Here is a 20,478-nt window from a genome sequence, read left to right on the forward strand (position 1 = left end):
ACGTCATCTAAGGCACAATTTACACAATTTGACAACAAGACTGCAACTTTACTCTCTTTGAGGCTTATTTGAATGATCAGATGCGACTCTTGCGCTCCTTGCTTTATCAACTATGCAAGGGTGGGTCTACTGGGCCTGGACCCTCCCACTTATCTAATTTGCTTACCTTTAATAACTGGAGAATATTAAATATTCCTTATCTACTTCTGTTGATTCATATTTGATATTTGAATGCTACATAACACCTAAAATACAGTTTTCACATTCAAAAATGTAAAGCTATTATAATCATGCAGCTCTTATAAGTGAGGTCATAAACAATCATGTCAGGCCATTTCAAGCCACCCAGGCTTGTAAAACTAGCGTGGGTGTGCTCATGCTTGTGTATCGTGCTTCTCAGCTCAGTAGCAGATGATCCATGAGGGACAGAGAGAGAGAGAGCTGCTTAACTTTCAGCCAGGAAAAATCAGACACATTTTTAAGGTTTTATTTACACCTTTCCCTCATTGATCTCACCCACATCAGCAGCTTATGCATTTGCTGAAAGAGTCATGTTTCCATGACTGGATTAATGTTTCTTAATGACATGACAAAAATGGCAAAACATAAAAGAAAAGCAGAAGGTAATGCTGACTGTTTCTGACTGATCTGATTGTCTTCAAATTGTCTTAAAAGCTCAAACTGTTTCTGATTAGTCTAGGGTACATCTGAGCCACTGATTATCCATCAACACGCTCTCTGCTCTTTCTCTCCTCCTCTCTGATGTCTATTTAAACAAAATAATAGTTCATCTTTATAATCAGAAAGAGAGGAATTTAATACATTTAAGTTAAAAAAGTGGTCTGAAAAATCATTTATGGGTCTTCTTTAGTAGATTTTTTTCCTGCATTGGGTATTAAGAGCTGCATGCATCCAAGTGCGATTGCTGTGTTCACATATGCCAAACGAGCTGGACTGGGGGGGGGGGGGGGGGGGCTCACTGTTTCGGAACAACTGACCCAAACGAACCAGGTGTGAATACACCCTAAGTAAACTTTAGCTCTCCCAGGATGTTATGTGATTGCGTGGGCTTGTTCGTTTGTTAGTTAGTTTGTTCGTTTGTTAGCAACATAACTCAAAAAGTTGTAGACGGTTTTTGAGGACATTTTTAGGAAATGTCAGAAATGGCATAAGGAAGAAGTGATTAGATTTTGGGAGTGATTCGGCACTGAATTTACCTAGTATGGTTTCCTTTTTTAATATATAAAAACTGTTATCTATGTCTAAGAAAAAAATACCACAAAAAATGTAAGTTTTTCCAATATCATTTTCTTTCCTGAGGGCCACATACTAAAAAGTATAAGGATGACTGGGCTACTTTGATATTCTTTATTGTTAATGTATCAAAGTTAATAAAATCAATCCAATGTAGGTTAAGATATCCTCCATAATTGATTATGCTTTAAGAAATAAAGGCCCACATCACAGCTTCCCATTAATGGATAACAAGAGAAATTGCCAAACATTAATAACTTTTGAGTGGCCAATCAGATTTCAGAGTTGAGGGGGTCCTGGTTGGCCCAGAGTTCTACTAGATCCATCCCTAGTCAGAATGAGAACAATGCAGCAGAGAACGGGGACGGTGACACAAAACAAGTACAAACTGCGCAAAGATGCCAACTTTTGTCTTAGTTTTAGTGCTTGAAGGAGATTGTTGTGAGATGCTTTGTGAATCAGACCTCAAGATAGAGTAGCAAGAGTGTGACTCCTGATGCTGTTTGCTACAGTTATGAATCAAGATAAAGCTTTTACTTTGGTTGTGATGTGAAAAAACATGTTAAAGAATTCTTCTTCTACAGATGTTTTTTCAGCAGCACCGCCAAGTGTTATATGAAGAAATACACTACAGTCCATCAAAAGCTTCATGTTCTAATGGGCAAAACTGAAAAGAAACCACGGGCTACACTTGGCCCACAGACTGTAGTTTGGATGCCCCTGCCTTATACTTTCCTGCCAGTGTCTGTAAACATTTTGTTAGACCCTGTTTAGTCGGAGCAGCTGGAGGTAAAATTGATCATGGCTGGAGCTAAACGACTGGTTAGTGGCTAATATCTTAGTGGCTTGTTCCTGCAGTCCACCAGGCTTCAGGCTACAGGAGTTATAGAGATGTAACAGGCTTTCTGTCTGGCTCCAACTCTCCCCGCGTTTATCATTAAAGACTGGACAGTGAATCACACAGGTGCAGAGGATGAAAACAGCCAGCGAGGGGATGTAAACCTCAAAGATATACAGCATACCTTAGTAACAGAAAGGGTAAAGTCAGGTCTGCACGCTGTATGAATTTAGTGGGTGGTCTTTCTTTACTGGCCCATTGCTGATGAGATAAGTATCTCAGCCCTGACAGCGAGTGACAAGCGCTTATACAATGAAAAACATGTGGAGTGACAGAACAAATGATGCATTGATCTTTGTAATCTCTTTGCCTTGAAGCCTTTAACTGAGCTTTTTGGCTATTGATTTAATCATGGCTAAATTCCTACAGTTAAGGCTGATTTATTTTAGAGCTTATGGATATTTAGTTAAGTTGTGTTTGGTCTTGCTGCAGCAGAATGCTTCATCATCAGTAACTGAAGTTTTAATCATTTACTTTCCTTTGTTGTTCTGTAATGGAGATTTTATTAACATGGCATTGATTTAAAAAGTTGTTGAGCTGTGACTACTTAAGTTCTTTGTGTGGGTGAGGTGGTGTATAGGTTTCCATGCTCCATAAATGCTCTTGTTTCCTTCCTCCTCTGTCTGTGAGCCTTGAAAGCTATGCTTTCTCAGCATTCCTGGCATTTTTCTCGTATCCACCCTGTCCCTGCCAACAGAAAATCCTCTTGTCTCCTCTCTGTGTCTAATATGTCTTCCACACTCACTTTTCTCCTGATGATGGACTCTCCCCAATCCCACTGGAATACTTTTCCACTGAAATCAGAGGAAGGGGCACTGAGCCAAAGAAAACTCTTAGGTCACTTTAGAAAGAATAAAAGGATCTGACCTTAGTATGATATGCACACACCCATTTATCAACTGAGGAAATGTGTGCTGAACTAGCTTTTTTCTATCAATATCCCACTTTCAGTTTTCTGTGCCCCACAATGAAACGTATGTAAGAACATTTAAGCTGCAAACACACGGTTCAATCTATTAGCCTTCTTTAGCCAGAAATAAAGTTAGTGCTGATTTCTCTTTGATGTGATTGAGTTTGCCTTAAAGGCTAGTTAATGGCTAACAGGGCATATAGACTTGCTCCCCAAAATGCTTAAATCAGATTTCAGGGGGCCCTGTTTAGCCCTGGCTAACACTGGTTCTGCCCCTGACAAGTTATTGCTATTTGCTGTGAAAATCCATCAGGATGTCTTATTAATAGGTTTGTTACCTTTAGTTGTCAGTGCAAGCTATTTTTGGATCGGATGGGATGGAGATGGGAGCTGCTCTGCCAACACTATGGAGTCTTACGGTAATTCCGGCTTTCCCTCATCAAACTCATCAAATACACAATCCAACAACTCCAAAACGCTCTCGTGGACAAGTTGTGATCTGTACATTCCTCACGCTATGAAATAATAACGTATAAATATGTAACATTATGACACATAAAGGAAATACTCGGAACTACTTTCTTGAGTAAACCACTTTTACTGCTTTTGAAACCAGTCCACCCAGCAGCTGTGTCTGGAGTGTAGTTCCGGCTTTGCATTTTCCTCCAAAACAACTCTGTCTCATAATGTTCCAGGATTATTTCATAGGGTGGTGAAGGTGCAGGTCACAACTTGTCCACGAGAGCATTTGGAGTTGCTGGATTGTGTATTTGATGAGTCTGATGAGGGAAAGTCTGAATTACCGTAAGACTCCATTGTGTTGGCAGAGCAGCTCCCATCTCAGCCTCGCCGATCTGAAAATAGCTTGCACTGACAACTAAAGGTAACAAACCTATTAGTAAGACTATAGGGATTATGGCAATGGGCGAATTTGCCAAAATGTTGAAGTATACTTTTAAAGGAATCATGGTGTTCATGTGATTCTTTGTTATCTATAATTATTTATAGGGCTGGACGATTATGACAAAAATAATAATCATGATTGTTTTGATTGATATTGAAATCACGATTAATAAACATGATTATTCATTGATTTAAAAATGTGATTATTTATTGAACCACAACTTAAAAGAACAATCAAAAATAAATTAGAAACAAATAAAATGATAACAATATATTGAATAATAGCAATAAAAAACAATAAATGAAAATAAATATCCAATCTACATGCACTCCTGTAAAACTTGTAAAATTTGCAACATGCAAAAAACACAAATAACAGCCAAAAACACAACCCAAAAATAGTCTTTGTAGCACACATTAATTGTTTTTCTTTGATTATAATGTTTTTATGATCATGAGAAGCCAAAATTGAAATCACAATTAAAATTCAATTAATTGCCCAGCCCTAATTATTTATTTATGCATGTATGAATGACAGGGTTGGAAATGAACTTTTTGTTTTCCTGCTACATCAGGAGTAACTTTAGGACTGTATCATACCAGTATTAAGTTTAAAGTTTATCTGTGCTGTCATAAAGGCACAAGCAAATGAGTCTGACATCTGACATCTTGGTAAATGTTCTTTATGATGATTGATTGTCCTCCACTGACTTTATCTACTCATTTTCTCTTTCTTCACTATTACTATTCACACACATTCCATGTCTCCGTCTCCTCCTGATGTCTCTATGCCTGTGTGATCTTTTGTACCGAAACATGGTACCGTTTGATTTTACGTGAATCAGTACTCCGGAGTACCGACGGAATTTGGTCTGTACCTATAAAAGTACCGAATTTGGTACCCATCCCTACTAACACTATGATTGTGATTAGATCAACTGTGTGGCACTAATATGTATCCAGTCAGATTGTTTTGTGGGTGGGACATAAGGGAGACTGTGAACAGTGGAACCAATGCATTTGATAGCATTTATCAAACGCTTGTCAGAGACATTTAAATTTATAGAAATATTTAATGCTATAGCTCATGGTCTCTTTTGTTTTTGTTAGGTTAATGGACATCACTATTAATTCATCTGTTTCATAAGCAGGTAAAAACCCTTCATAGTAGCTGTAGGTGAAATGTCATATTAGATCTTTCAAACAGACTCTGGGATACTATGTATGGTTCAGTAGATATGAACCCTTGTCTGTCTCATCATTACCTGGATGCTGCTTTGTACTAGTTTCCACTTGTATAAGGGATGGTTATTTATTGCTATTGCCATTAAAATCGTATTTGACCCAGTATTGAGTTTTGGCCTTCACAGTGTAAGTGGCTTTCCTTGAAGAAAAATCTGAGGCAGAGCAATCTTGATGTTATCCCCACTGTGAAGTGTTTTGACAGAATGATTAACCGTGACTTGTAAACTAATGGTTAGATGTAAAATCATTGTAAACATTTTGTTGAAACAGGAAACACTGGAACTAAATTTATGCGGTAGTTGTGTAATGTGATTCTGTGGTTTTGCAGTTGTGTCTCTGGAGTTACAGTCCTTGACTCGGGTCTCTCTGAATGCCAAAGGATTGTCGCCCAACAGCCATCTCATATAGACGGGTCAAACTTGGGTTAAACGTCTAGTCGGTCCCAATCACACAAAGAGCTGACAACTGGAAATCACAAAACAGACAGTTGGGCTGCTGTACTTTTGCACTTTAAACCAAACCATCAACATCAACTCTTTTCTTGAATTTTCTAGATCTCTCTGACCTTGAGGAGAAAGAGGCCTACTTCAGTAAAATTATAGCTTTATCCCCTCACATCTGCCTTGACATCCTGTCTCAGCTGTTAAAACCATATAAATATAGGAAGTAAATGTCGTCTTCCCCTGTGTGTGTGAGCCCTAAAACTCCTCTGAGGAGCTCCTTCATATATCTGCCCTAGATCTCGTGCCATCCTGATTATATAAACATTATGGTAACTATAACTGGGCCTCTGAGCACCATCTGCTTTTCAATCGACAAACACATGCCTCACTGCTGAAATCAAATGTTTGCAGGAAATTACAGATGATGTCGAGTCAATAAGAGAGAGGGGAGATTTGTGAATGCCTCTCCACCACCACAGCTGGATGTGTCATCGAGTCTTATACTCCTGTTTCTGTGAGTGTCTTTGTCCGACTTGCTTACCATCTGTTGCTTTATCACTTGGAGCCTTTAAAGCACTCCTCCTCCCACACAATATCACACCAACAGAAGGAAAAGAGGCCTTGTTAGAGGGGTGGATTAATAATTCAGGGCTTTCTGATAGATTGCCCAGAGGGGGCATTTGGTTTGTGACTATTTGGATTTGAGTGTCTTATGTTGTGATAAGTGCAGCAGTGTTTTAACGTGAGTTAGTGCTAGGTGTTTCACTGAAGTCATTACAGGGGACCACATACTTGCAGGTTTGGTTTTCCATTTCTCAGAGGGATATTTATGGCTTTGCATCAGCTGTGCAGTGTGAGTGATGTAAGGACAGACTGTCTCTCAGCCCCCAAATAGCCGTGGAAAGAATAAAACTGAATTGGGGCAGAGTTACATTGCCTGTGTATCTACAGCTGTAGATAAAATCGAGTGCATTCAACCAAAAACAAGCATAGATGGCCGGGGGGGGAGTTTGAGGCCCTGGCTCACCTGGAGGGTCAGGCAGGGAAGCACTTCAAAGGTGAATTCAAGACGTTGCTTTCTGAAAGGCTGGCTAATGCTTTGAAATTCGATAGCATACCAAAACAGCTCTGCTCCATACTCTGCCAAAGAGCCTTGAAACGGGCTGCTAGCTGAAAGGCAAACACTACAAGTGTGATCAACTTCAGTCATGTGGACTGAGTAACAAACGCATTTGCACAAAAATGTGTATGATAGGAAGAGTCAGCCTCTTGTTTGTGCGTATTTCAGAGGAAACCTTAACATCAGATATCCATCTGTGTGTTTTATGTTTGTTTCTGACGTGGTGTTATCATACACCCCGGCTACGCCTTCACATCAGACCTGTGGTTGTTATAAATTACACAGTGGTGTGTTGTATTAAGGAACATGTTTTCCACTGTCCCTTCCCCTTATTGACAAACTGCTGGGGGGTATTGGATTACTATCTGCCCCCTACCAAGCAAAGGTCTGAGCAAAGCAACTTTAACTGCAGCCTTCTCAAGTGGGTGAGCAGCTGCACTCTGAACCTGAGCCAGGAGGACAGGTGTCTGCGTCCATCATTAACTCCTCTCACACAGACACACATGCACCGACTTTAACAATCTGCAGCCTTTATGGCTTCAGATTTTCTCCTTTTTTTAGTGAAGTTATACTAGCAAAAAATACACCTGAACAAAGATATTTGACAACATTTTGTAAGGACATGCATGCAAACATGTGATTTCATTCTGTTTCACCATGATAATGTAGATTTTTTTTTTCAGATTTTCAAAAGAAGACTTCCTCATAGGAAAATCAGCTTTCTTGATAATATTTCTATCCAAAAATAATAGGATAAATAAGTGAAAATCTCAAGAAAACAACCAGAACTTTCTTTTCTATGCACCAGTCATTCGCAACCCACTGAAAGCAGTTTTGCAACCCAACATTTGAGACCCACTGTTTAAGATAATGGAGAGAAAAACATTGTTGCTATCCTACAAACTTTAAGTGTTTAGCTGCAATCTGATGCATACCATATAGTTTTCTTCATTTCTTTTTTCTTTTTTTTTAAGGTTTAGTTTGGGCTTTTCAAATACTCTTCGATTATTTAGAACAGTCTTCACCAAACTTCAGTACTCTGTGGCCCAGGTTGAGATATGAAAATCCCCTGGGATCCACCAAAAACCAAAAACATCCATAACATCAGAGTTAAACATTTGCATGAATTATTTTCATAAACAGAGGGTTTCACTGCAAATGTTTGGCTATCAGATACATTAACACTACTAAGAAAGCTTTTGTGGGGTCAGAAAGCACAATTAATAAACCACTGCTGTTTATTTTGTTTTTATCAGGTATCTGCAAAAATACAAAAAAAATAAATAAATATTTGTCTCTGTAAATGTACTTTGTGGCCCAGCAAACTCTGCCCAAGGAGCATTATTCTCTCCATATACATTGGTAAATTCTTAAAATCAAGAAGCCAGCAGCATAATAGACCGTCTGACAGAGTGTCACCAGTAAATTCAACACCAGTTAAACCGTGACACCAGATGTAATTTTAGTGTAACCTTTATTTAGCCAGGTAAGTCCCATTGAGATTCATTCATTCTTTCAGCCTTTATTTAAATCTTGAGGTAGAATCATTGAGCTCCCATTTTCAATGATGTTGAGAGTACAAAAACAAGATAAACAGCTCAACAGGGTATTATGAAGTCACACTCAAAGGCAGAATTATCTAAAATCATAGTTCTGAATTGACTCGTATGAACAAGTGTTTAAATGTTTGTTGTAAAGTCTGCGTTTTCCAAATGAAGTGTTTGCCCATGGAATTTTGAGCATCAGCCAATCACTAGATCCTGTTGAGTATTGATTATGAGACCGATTTAACAAAGATGTCATGTGTGATTGCATTTTGCCAATCAAGGCTTTATAAATAAATAAAAACAATCCCTATCACGTCTAATCGTGAGACAGACCAGACCAGTTTTTCATATAAAATGCAATGATGAGCAGAGTAACAGTCACCAGTAATAAATCTGAGGGCTGAGTGATAAATGGAATTTAGAGGAGCCAGAGTGGTGGCACAGACATTCCTGTAAATAACGTCACCATAGTCTAGGATGAATAAAAAGATGGCTTCAATTATACATTTTCGGCTGAGCACTGGGAAGTGAGATTTGTTTCTGTAAAGAAATGTGCTTTTTTGTCATAGTTTGTTGGCAAGTGTATCAGTGTGAGTTTTTGGTCAAGCCAGATACCAAGCTGTTTTTACTCAGAGACTCTTCTCCTGTCAAAGTAATGATATGAAAGTCATGTGGGTTATCAAGTAAGGTCTCTGGTTTTGAAGATCATACATTTGGATTTGTTAGGGTTAAGGACCAGTTTCAAATTTGACAGAGCATGTTGCAGTTGTTTGAAGTCTTGCTGGAGGATGTCAGTGGCTAAATGTGCTGAGATAGTGAAGCAAAATAAAACTGTGTCTCGGCAGAAAGATGGATGTTAAAATTTTAGTAGCAGATGTAATGTTGTTGATATATAATGTAAACAAAGCAAGACCCAGTATTGAGCCTTGTGGAGCTCCCTTTGAAACTCAGCAAGTCCTTTTCCTGAAATGTCACACTGTTGTCAATCAAAGTCAGCCTCGTTTAGCCTACAAATAAGCAAAGCGTGGTCAACAGTGTCAAAAGCTTTACTTAAATCTACAAACAAGCACAGTATTTCCTTTTGTCCATTGCACAAATAATATCATTGGTAACAGATGGGACATAGTGCTGTGATTTGCTTTGAATCCACATCAGAGATCTTTTTTTCAAGGGAGACCTGGCCAAGACTGGCACTAATTCACAGTTTCATCAACCAATACACCTGAACACATACAGTATGAAATGAGAAAAAACAACGATAAGTCATCAGATAAACAATTATACATCAGACAAATAAATGATTAAAAGGTGACTTGAGTTAAAACCTCTGGCTGTGTTTTGTTATTTCTGAGACTTAAATAATGATATGTAATCAAGTATTTTATCATCCTTTAAAATGTGACTAAACTTTTCTTTATTTCTTTGATTTTTAGTTATTGTAAATGACTTCTTGCAGCCCTGGCTCACACTGGGAAGCACCCATTTAGAGTTTTACTTAACTTTGTTTCCTCTGTGCCAACTTTGTTTTATTGTAAATAAGACTAACTGTGCCCCTTTAGAGCAGCTTTTATCGCTCAATAAAACTCTCATAAACATCTATTTTTTTTGTTCTTTCCTAAAATATTACACAATGATTAGAGTTTCTTTTCACAGTCCAGGTATTTTCTCACTGTAAAGGCTGATAGCATTGAACTCCCTTTATTGTCAGTAAAATCATTAAATAACTACTACCTTGAGGCCTTGAGGCCCATGGGATATGTTGTCAAATGCCAACAAAATCTTTGTTTTATTTTGGAAAAATTACAAGGTGCTTAAGTTTTACTATCCAGTCTTGTGGTTTAAAGGGGGCTGCGGCTGTCTGCTGTGACCTTGATGGCATTATGCTTATTTTGAGTACGTCACTTGTGTCCATGTCGTTTCTCTCTGGTGTAATCTTTAGTTCTCTTTAAACTATTAAAAAGTTATCTTTCTTAACCCCTCTAATTGCTTCCAGTGAGTCTGAATCAAAGCAATTAAAGTGATGTCTGAACTTGGCTGTAAAATACGAGCAGCTTGGTGCGCCCCTGAGGAATGCATCTCTTTCCTAATTTTAGCTTTGCTGTGTGTTTTGATGTAAAGCAGGCTTTAACTTTGCTGTCTTTGTGGGTTTAGGAGTATTTTTTATCCTGAGCTGTCATCAGTTTACAGAGCATATTACCCCCCTGCTCACACCAGTGTTTATGTTTAATGTGCTGAATCAAAGCAGCAAGTGTGATCGCTTAGCTGAACATGGCAGAAAACTATTGATTGAACTGCTGAGTCCTCTGAGCTTTTGATGAGCTAACATTTGCAGGGATCCATGACATCAGAGAGTAATCCTAATAGGTTTTTTTGCCAGAAATCCTGGCACCCGCTCACTTATCTGATGCTGAACACTTTGTACTCCAGTTATCTGAGAATTTGACACAAGTCTTGAGTTTCATTAAGCTGCATGAGCAAGCTGACTAAGCCCTTACTAAACACGATTTGGCATCTCTGCCATGTCCTCTACAACTACTAATACACACAGCAGACTGTGTAGTCTGTGCACATGTAGGAAACCATTACCACCTTAAGTGTACAGACTGTGGAAAGATCTTCTTTTTTGTAACCAGACTCCTACCCTCAGGTCTGACTCAATAGTCTGCAGTCTGCATGACCCACCCCCCACCCCAAGAGGATGATGTCATTGTTTTCCCAGTGAAACTGGCCCGTGACTTACCTGTGTGGATTGAAAAGTAGACGGGTTGTTCCAGTAAATTATGTGACTATTTGTTACATATGGTCCCTGTCTGCAGCTCCCCATGAGTTCCTTTGAAAGAGTTCGGTCACATCTGCAGTTAATCATTATGCTGATGACTGATGACATCATGATGACCTGTAATGGTTGTTCCTCATACTGTTGAGTGAAATATCTCTGCTGGCCTGTCAGTCCCAGACATACAGACTCCCTGAGTCTATCATTAACTGTTGTTAACAGAAATGACAGGAAAGGCAAGTGCACATGACTGCTTGTGAGCATTGACTTCCTGTGTTTTACTTTAAGCTGCTAACATGTGTGAGATAAGGTGATAATGTTGCCACTTAATGACAATGACGTTGACATTCCCTTTTTTCAAACGGGTTTGGAAATGATTAAAAAAACATTGCTTGCAAACTAATGTAAAGTGGTGAAATGTGAGCAATGTTTGACAAGTTTATGTGTTTTCTGATTATGTCTTGTTTTCAGAAATAGTTAAAAGGAACTCTGCTTATTAATCCCCTGAGACCATTGCTGTCAAATATGATGAGAAGAGACTCAAAGTCAAATAACTTTTGAACCATAAATTGTAACTACCGATTTGTTTTTCCCTATGAAAGCCCTCTATTGTGCCATTGTAATGATGCCACCCATGCCTTCGTAGCTCTCATAGAACATTTTCTAGCAAGCCTGGAACTTGGGTGACTTTCCAGGATCTTTTCAGATTAAATCCTCTCCGGTAACTGTGATACTGAACATCTTTTTATCCATTTCTAATCAATTTTTTGATCATTCCTGCAGCTAGTGGCTAATGCTGTCCTCCATTTTGTCTGTTTGTTTCCCACAATGCATTCTGACTTGGCTGTGACAACCAATGGCAAACTGTTCGATTGTCACATCATATAATAAGGACTAAAATTCCCAAAAGCGCAAGGACTTTTTGGGGCTGACACCATTCATTCGGCTGGTCGGATGGTTGGTCAGTACGCTCTCACTGACACAAGGTTCCTGTTTGTCACTTGGTCACGTGTGTGCATGCGAAAACGAAACAGCAGAGCTTGCAGCTGACTGACAGGCTGTAAATAACTTGGAAACAACGTCTTAAATTTGACACAAAAATGCAGGCTTTTTGTAGGCTACTGAAGTGGCACTACTGAGTGTCTCTGCTCTGCCCCGTGTATCATCAGATTAAAATTTTTACGTCAGCGTTTGTGTCTGTTAAAGGCAGACAGAGAACAAAGAGAGAAAAGATGATGTCTCTTTATCATTAAGTCACAACCAGCTGACTTTTCCCCCCTCACCTCAGTAAATAAACGCTGCATGTAGTCAGGTATATGCTCATATGACAGCGCGCCGCCTGGAACAAGTGATCTTGGTGTAGTTGTCGTTCTAAGTTAATACAAACAATTGTCTGAGGATGTTTGTAGACTATGTTGCATAGTCATTATTAAAGGTAGGTGCGCGCTGATCATCTCTTGGTCAGCTGTTATTTTAGTACAACATAATGAGGATAAAAATAATCAATAATGCCTCATAAAGCTTGTTATGTTGATTTTTAAGGTCATACAGACTACTAGAGGGTGCAATGAGGAGCCTGTTATGGATTAAGCTGATTTTGTTGTTGTTTTTTAACCTGTACAACCAGTCAATTGGTCGGTGTGTGGTCTTAATTTCGGTCGACCAAGATTTTCTTTGGTTGACTACAGCCCTAAACTTTTTTTGTAAGAATGTGAATATTTTAAAGACTTCTTTTTCAAAGACATTATTAATTTATTTTTGGTCCCCAAGAGATGGGAGAACAAGTTTGTGCAAAAAAAGTAGCCTCAGTCATTATTGTTTACTCCACATCTTTTCTGATATGTGTGAAGAGGACTTGAGGAGGAAGTTACTGCAGTGTAGAATGAGGGGAATACAATTACAAAGATTAAGAAGAAGTGTGCAACCATTTGACATCTCTACCCAGAGTGAATCGCACAACATTGAAAGCTACCTGGTTAGTTTATCTCTGTCGTCTTCTTAAAATGTAGAAATCTAGCTTGTTTCTTTGTACAACAAGTAGACACTAATGTTAACCCAATAAGGTAAAAATGTCTTCAGGATTCCTTTTAAGAAAGAACCAACACTGCAGAGCTGTAAAGCTCATATTTAATATGTATTTGTGTAGTTTCTGGTAGTGTCCTTTGAGCTAGTTAAAATGCATCTCTTCTGTAAATGCTCCATCCTCATGTACCTCTAATTACAGCCTGGGCTCTGCTCTGTGTTTTCTTTCCTCCAGCTGACCCCAGGCGGGAAGGCAGCACAGGCCGGTGTCGGGGTTGGAGACTGGGTGGTGTCCATCGATGACTCCAATGCAGAGGAAATGACCCATGTGGAGGCACAGAACAAGATCAGAGCAGCGACAGACTCGCTCACCCTCACCCTTAGCAAGTGAGTCATCAGCACAGAGAATCAAAAATGTGTTGTTTTCACATATCTTTTTTTATTTTTCACAGATGTACAATTTAATAGCCCTGTTACTTAGAATTAGCCAGAATATGTCATTATCAAAACACATCAGTGTTTAATTTTACTGACAAATGTTGCTAGAAAAGTGTATTTCCTCTGCTAGCAAAGTTATGTCATGGACGCAGTTTTTCTCTTTGTCCATTACAGTAATTGGCAGGATTTTTTAAAAACAGACTTTGTGTGTTTCTAGAGAAAAATGATCCAAAAAAATGAAGAAACTAGGTTTTGGTACAGATAACACTACCATATGGCCTTTCCTTAAGCAGTTTATGTTTGGCTCATCAATCCAGATTCGGATGAAAAATAATTTTCCTGGCGTTCTGGTAAAACCTGTGTCTTTATAAATCACTCAAATCAGCCTACATAGATGTTAATTTTGGCAAGATGCTGTTTAATTACTCCCCCACAGGATTGGTGCTGTGCCTGTCCAGGTGGTTTATTTTTAGGGTTTTCTATTTATCCCAGGCTGTTTTCCATCAAATGTGTGCCAGAGTCTTGCAGGCAGACACGTCCTAGTTAACACAAGCTGCCAAACTACTCAGTGTGGTGCACAACTGCAACCACATTCATACAAGTGCACAAACTAACTCAGAGGGAAACTAATATTACAGATTTTTTTAGGGCTCACTCACACAAGGCAAATCATAGTGTAACCAAGCATTTTTGACCCCCAACGTCCACTTTGTGTGACCCTCAAGAACGCCCAAGTTGGGTTTTATCATATAAACAATGATGTGAGTGTTAAAGAGCCGTATACCCGATCAAAATGGCTCAAAAGGTCCCGAAGTGAGGGGGAATACTGTAATGATGTATTAGGCCCAGTTTGGCCTGGAGCAGTGTGAGTGCAGGACAGTTGGGGACTGAAAAGGGGTGCAGCTGCACAGTAAGGGCATAGTCTAAGGGCGCTCTAAATCATATGTGGGTTGAAAGCAACACAAAGAAATAAACTAAAACTTTGTGGTCATTAAACTGACTTTTACAGACTTTTTACAAAGCACATTTTCAAAAGTGTTTTTGATCTCCAGTAATTGCCAGTCAGTAAAATTAATTTGAAGATGAGTTAAACCTAAATACAGTTTAAAGCCTTCTCCACAGGATGCTAAATTAAGTAAAAATGGGTTGTCTTAATGTATTATTCTCATATAGTCTTAATTTAACCAGTGAGAGGTCTTGAATTTAAGAAGGCACATTGCCTAAGACGTGTCATTATCCAATCTTAGTTTTGCTAGCCAAACCTTTTTTGATTAAAAACCCCTCTTTTTTGTGCATTACAGTTAATGGCATTTAGAGTAGCACTGCCTGTACATAGACTTTCTGTCCGTCTGTGTGTCAGCCCCACCCTTGAATGTGAGCAGGGTCAGAGAGAAGCCTTCAGTGTGAGAGAGATTAGCTATATAGTTTAGGAAAAGAAGAAGAAATGTCTTCGACCACACAGAAAAGACCCATTAAAGGATGCCCCAGGTACATGCTCGCTTATGTCTGCATCTCTTTCCCTCCCTCTGTCAAACCAGTACAACTCAATATCTAGTAAATTCCTATTTAGCACCATGGCCCATTATGTTTTAGAGAAAACAGCTGTCTCACATTTAAAAAACAGTTCATCAATTATTGAAAAAATTGAGAGACAGGTAGAGATAGCATGCTATAGCCTGAGCTTCTAAGGTTTTCAAACTTTGAAAGTGTATCAATAAAAACATGTATTAAAAGTAATCTTTAACAAAAATAAGAAGATCAACCCCTTTTTTCGGTGACATCTGTAGATTCTGGTATTGAATGTTGACTTTATGTAAGGTTGGCTTTAGAAAGTCTTTTTTATCTTTTTTTTTTTTTTTTAAAGCAGTGAACAGGCTTACCTGAAGTGACTGATGATGGAAATGCTCATTTTAAAATCAACGTGTGAAAAACAAATTCAGGCTAAATAGAATCTTCCATTATTCATTAATGACCTTTGATTTCTGACTAAATTTCCGCCACAAATTTCCTTATAAATATTCACCAAAATACAGGAAATTAGCTTTTTGGTTCTCAAAATCTTTTAAGCTTTCAATGTGGCAGGAATCATGAAATTTGGGTGTTTTTAACCAAGAAACTTCTTTGTGCCATACCATTTGACATTTTATAAGCATGCATTAAATTAAAAAAAAATCAGCCCTGGTCCCTTGTAACAAGAAATCTCACTTGCCTTTCATTTTAGCCGTACAAAAAGAAGTACTAATTTTTCTCAGTTTGGGTCTAAAAAAGTCTGACGTGATACCTAAAGGTGTGTATCAGCCCTGTCTGTAGTGGAGGTCCATGCACAGTTGTCTTTCTTAGCATTAGAGTATTATTCAGTCTTTTTCATCCCTAAGGGTGAGCGGTCTGCTCTTAGGAACAGACATCCATGCCAAATGCTGTCAGAAGGCTACATTGGCCTTTGTTCAAATGAAATAAACAGATTTCAGAGAAGCTACGGGAACCTTACATTAAGCTTCAGCTTTGTAATGAAATTAGAGAAACTCTCTTTAATTAAAGCACTTTGTTTTGAAATGTGAGCCAGGAAAATCAATGTTTTTAATTTCGGAGTTATTTTAATTAGGACTGGATAACCTTCATTCAGGCAGCACTCATACCTGCTCTCATAACTCCTGCCAGGAATTTTTGACGGATAAAGTATCTCTGTGGAGTACAAGCCAAATATTTCAACTAGAGCTTAATTATGAGAAAAGGATTTCCCTCCCAAAAAATGTTCAGTCTTGTAACCATTAAAGAGCTTGAAGCCTTCTTAAAGTAGAAGGTAACAGACTTTTTGGATAACAAGCTTTTACTTGTCATGGGACTCATTAAGATTTAGTAATAGGTTCAGGTCAAGAGAGTATTTTCATTTCTAGTCCAGTTTGTTGTTGCCCAAAAGGAGGCTCAGCTGTTATGTTCTGACAAATCTTTGTTTTTTACATTAAAGCACAGATTATGTGTGACTTTTCTCAAGAAGTCAACAAAAGACTGTCAGTCAGGGTGCCTACTTGATCAGAATGTTGTTTTACATTTAACTAGCTTTGCTCACATTTATACAGCTTAGATGTTAGATGCCTGTTCACATGATCATTAAGTCCAGTAGTTGAGTTCAAGTGTCCCTAATCCAGGAGCCGATGTTTTTTCGGGGGCTGAGGCTGGAAGAATTGGGTTTTCTTGTTGTAAATGCAGTATCTCAAGAATGTTTTGAGGGATTTTATTTATGCTTTGCACAAATGTCCACGCTGACTGAGGGTGAACTGATTAAATTTAGGAGCTCAAAGACAGTAATATCAAGAGATAACTTGAGCTACCTTATTTGGTCTAGATATTATGAAGAATTAGACTCTTCCTTTTCTCCAAACAGTCTACCAGAAGTCACATCACTGATGTTTTTAGTTTTTTGCAGAGCCTGGTCACACTATACTCCTTTCCATTAAAGGCCTAAAAATGAAAAAAAGAAGCATTGGGATAGCTCAGAGATTTACTTTGATGGGTTTAGCTTCAGAAAAAAAGAAGTAAAGATGAATATTCAGAAAAGACAGCAGTGAGAGCCTTGTACGTTTTGGGTTGAGGGGTTAGAAATCAAGAAAAGTGAGGTTATTCTCTCTGCAGAGGTACCAGCACTCTGCCCCTCTGTCTGCAGGTTTGCAGCACTTATTTCCATTTCAACTTATTTAGCATTTCAGACATTTTAGGCTGCAAGGACTCTTGTGCAGAAAGAATTCAAGGACCAACTTAGTATCTGTGAATATGAGTTTCTTTGTGTTTTACAACCTTGCACAGAAAGTCATGGATTTGTTTTAAAAGTTTATTTTCTTTATGCTAAAGGGAATTATGTGCAAAAATCTGGCATGTTTACTGAACGGACTTTTCGCTCTTTTTGTGTTTTACTTGTTGAATGTTCCATCTCCTTCTGGATTCCAGCTTTCGTAAATATTTAACTTTCTTCTCTTCTTATGAATCCCTGGTTTCCCGTCCGTCTTCTATTGTTATTACTTTGTAAGACTCACAAATATTGTTTTCCTGAAACACATCTCAGGGAAGCACTGCTGTCATTTTTATTTATTCCTTTCTTGGCTTCCATCCAGCTTCTTTTCTATCAAGAAAGGAGGACAGATGCACGGCAATGGTATATAGTCTATTGCTTTATTTAGTGCCCCCTTTTGTTCAACACTAATGATCATCTCCTTTTTATGAGAAGGTTTAAGCCTTATCCAGAGCCTTTTTATTGGAAGGGGACTCAAAAAAATATGGCCAGTAGATTTGTGGCTTCACAGAAAGTAGATCATGTTGCATCCACAGGGACTCCTTGGTCCGTATTTAAGTGCTGACTGCCTGTGATTGGCCTTCAGTGTTGGGGTATGTGGGTTATATGAGCAATGTTGATTACAGTATCATGGGAGAGGTTTTTTGGTGGTGAAATTCTTGGCTTTATCTAACATCAGCTTGAAAGCAAAGCATGCATCAGCTAAAATAAGTGACCCATGAAATGAGGCAGGAAATGATCTCAGAGCACGCGTATTCAGTTTCAGCTTATTCCATGAAACACTCACTGAATCCACTCCACATTTGGTCACATAAGCCCGCTCTGACAGGGTAAATACAGCTGTCTAACACATTCCTTATATTGTATCTCACATTTTACGTGTGACTCATCAGATTGTAGGTTAAGGCAAGCTGAGGCGCGATGAATGTCACATTGATTCGTCTTCTCAGAAGTGTGACTCGCTCAGACATGTCAGTATGCCTTCTCTTGCTCTTCTCACTGTGTCTATACAGCTCTGTTGTCATTCTGTCTTCAGCATTGCTCCATCAGTAGCTGAGCAGGCGACGACATGAACAGTTACTCATTTCTTCACGTCACGCGAAGTGCTCTTGATTGTTAAGTGTGAAACAACACTGCAGGCCTCGGTCACTCTCTTTTTTGTCTAGTGTACAAGGAATGGTAGAGGTTTATGCTGAGTATTTTTAAGAAGCCACCAGGAATGCAAAGCTGGGTGCCTTCAATTTTAATGTGTAAATATATAATTTAATGAGCTGTCTGCCTTGTTGCTCCAGTCAGCGGAGGCTCTGCAGTAATGTGAATCCAGGGATTAAAGTTAAGACATCATGTACAACTCTATGGCGCTCTTAATATTCTTAACATGGTGGGTGAATCTGCGGGCAGTCTTAAACTCTTAGAGCTGTAAAGTTTTAGTATGCATATTGCCACTGAAGGAGAGACTTCTATGTTTATCAATCTGTTTTTTTCTCCCATTTCTTCTGCTGCTGAGATGTAGGTGTGGGAAGACTTTTGAGATAAGGCGTAACAGTGGCGTATCAGAATAACACGCATTATGAACAGACAAGTCTAACCACATGGATATGAAAAGTTATGACTCAACTGTCAGCTGCTAACATCCTGAATCCAACAGATGGCCATGTAGTTTTATGATGTAGTGGATATTTAGAATGGACATTTGGGGGGAGTTAAATGGTGTTTATAAGCTAATAGGATAAATACCAAGTGTCCTACACAGAAATGATGCTAAAACAGGCTGTGCAGGTACCACCAGAGTGTATTTCTGACCCTTTCTTATATATATTCCCACTAATACTTCTTAAAGTTGACATGTATACAATCCATCAATCAGCCAACCCTTCAAAAAAGTGTCTGAAGCAGAGTTTATAGGGTTCACTGTTTTAGAAGTTATCGTAAAATTAATGTTGACTAGAAGGTCTAAAGGACTGAGTCATTTGCGATACGGATCACCTCCATGCCAGGTAAATTGGTTAAACTTTATGAAGTCTACTCAACATATGTAGAAGTTTTCTGATGATAACTGCAGCATAGAGGTCCATTTAAACTTCTCCACTTCCTGACCCTCAACAGGCTTTGGGATCACATTATTGCAAATCACCTATAGGAGGTTGGACACTTTTTGAGCTGCTAACTTAGGAATGTCTGTCATACCAAAACATTAACTACAGACATGGACCTTTTCAAAAAACATTTACAACCGCCTTGAGTGGCACTGATATTGGAAATGTTGGGGTCTATAAAGGTGGTCATTTGAATGTAAACACACAGGAAATTAAAGAGTAGAAGAAGAAATAGAACTTAAAAGCAGAATGAAATGTTGATACCATTATAACATCATAAGACTGGCTACCTTGTTTTCAGTCCATAAAGCCATTTGTTCCCAAATTGTTTGACAAGTTGGACAACTCTTGGATTGTTACGTCAGACCTCCAATAGAAATATTTGACTTTCTGCAAAAGTATATTTTGACGACAATGCAGTGACCAGCCACTGCAAGTAGGGACAACACGTCCTTCAGACCGCAAGGTAACAGGCCACAGATGGAGTTGGAAAGACTTCTTCAGGAAAATAAGCAGCTCAAAAAACAGCTGGATCAAGAGCAGTTGAACTGCAGCAGAGCGAAGAAAGAAAGTCTCCTGCTTTGTCAGGAAAATAAGCAGCTCAGAAATCAGCTTGATCAAGAGAGGGTGAACTGCAGCAGAGCAAAGAACGAAAGTCTCCAGCTTAGCCAGGGGCTGGAGCGGACAAAGATGCAGCTCACACGGGAGAAGGCCCTGAAGGAAATACATGCAAAACAGGGCAAGGAGACCAAAATAGTGCTTTTGAAGCTGGAAAAATACAGCAACAATGAAACTCTCTCTGCTTTACGGTTTGCAGAGAAAGTTAAGGAAACAAACTGGCAGAAGGCAGAACACTTGGAGAGCACTGTCAAACTCACCAAGGATCTCCGGGAAGAGAGGGAGAAAGTACAGGCCCTCAGAGAAAAACTGAATAACATGAAGGCTTCATGCCTGGAGCTGCAAGCCAGGTATGAAACCAACATGGTTGCTACAAAAGAGATGGTGGACAGTCTTAAGATCAGGATGGAAGAGCAAAGCCGGG

General features: G+C 38.9%; 1 protein-coding gene across 3 annotated transcripts in view; it reads left to right on the forward strand.

Moving 5' to 3' along the window:
* Positions 1–20,478, forward strand: part of pdlim7 (PDZ and LIM domain 7) — a 56,254-nt gene that overhangs the window by 5,349 nt on the left and 30,427 nt on the right. For all 3 annotated transcript variants that reach the window (XM_041797186.1, XM_041797188.1, XM_041797187.1), the window contains exon 3: positions 13,354–13,505. In XM_041797186.1, the coding sequence (XP_041653120.1) occupies positions 13,354–13,505 (152 nt within the window). The remainder of the gene's footprint in view (positions 1–13,353; positions 13,506–20,478) is intronic.

This window comes from Cheilinus undulatus, linkage group 10 (genome assembly GCF_018320785.1).
Source record: "Cheilinus undulatus linkage group 10, ASM1832078v1, whole genome shotgun sequence".
NCBI lineage: Eukaryota > Metazoa > Chordata > Actinopteri > Labriformes > Labridae > Cheilinus > Cheilinus undulatus.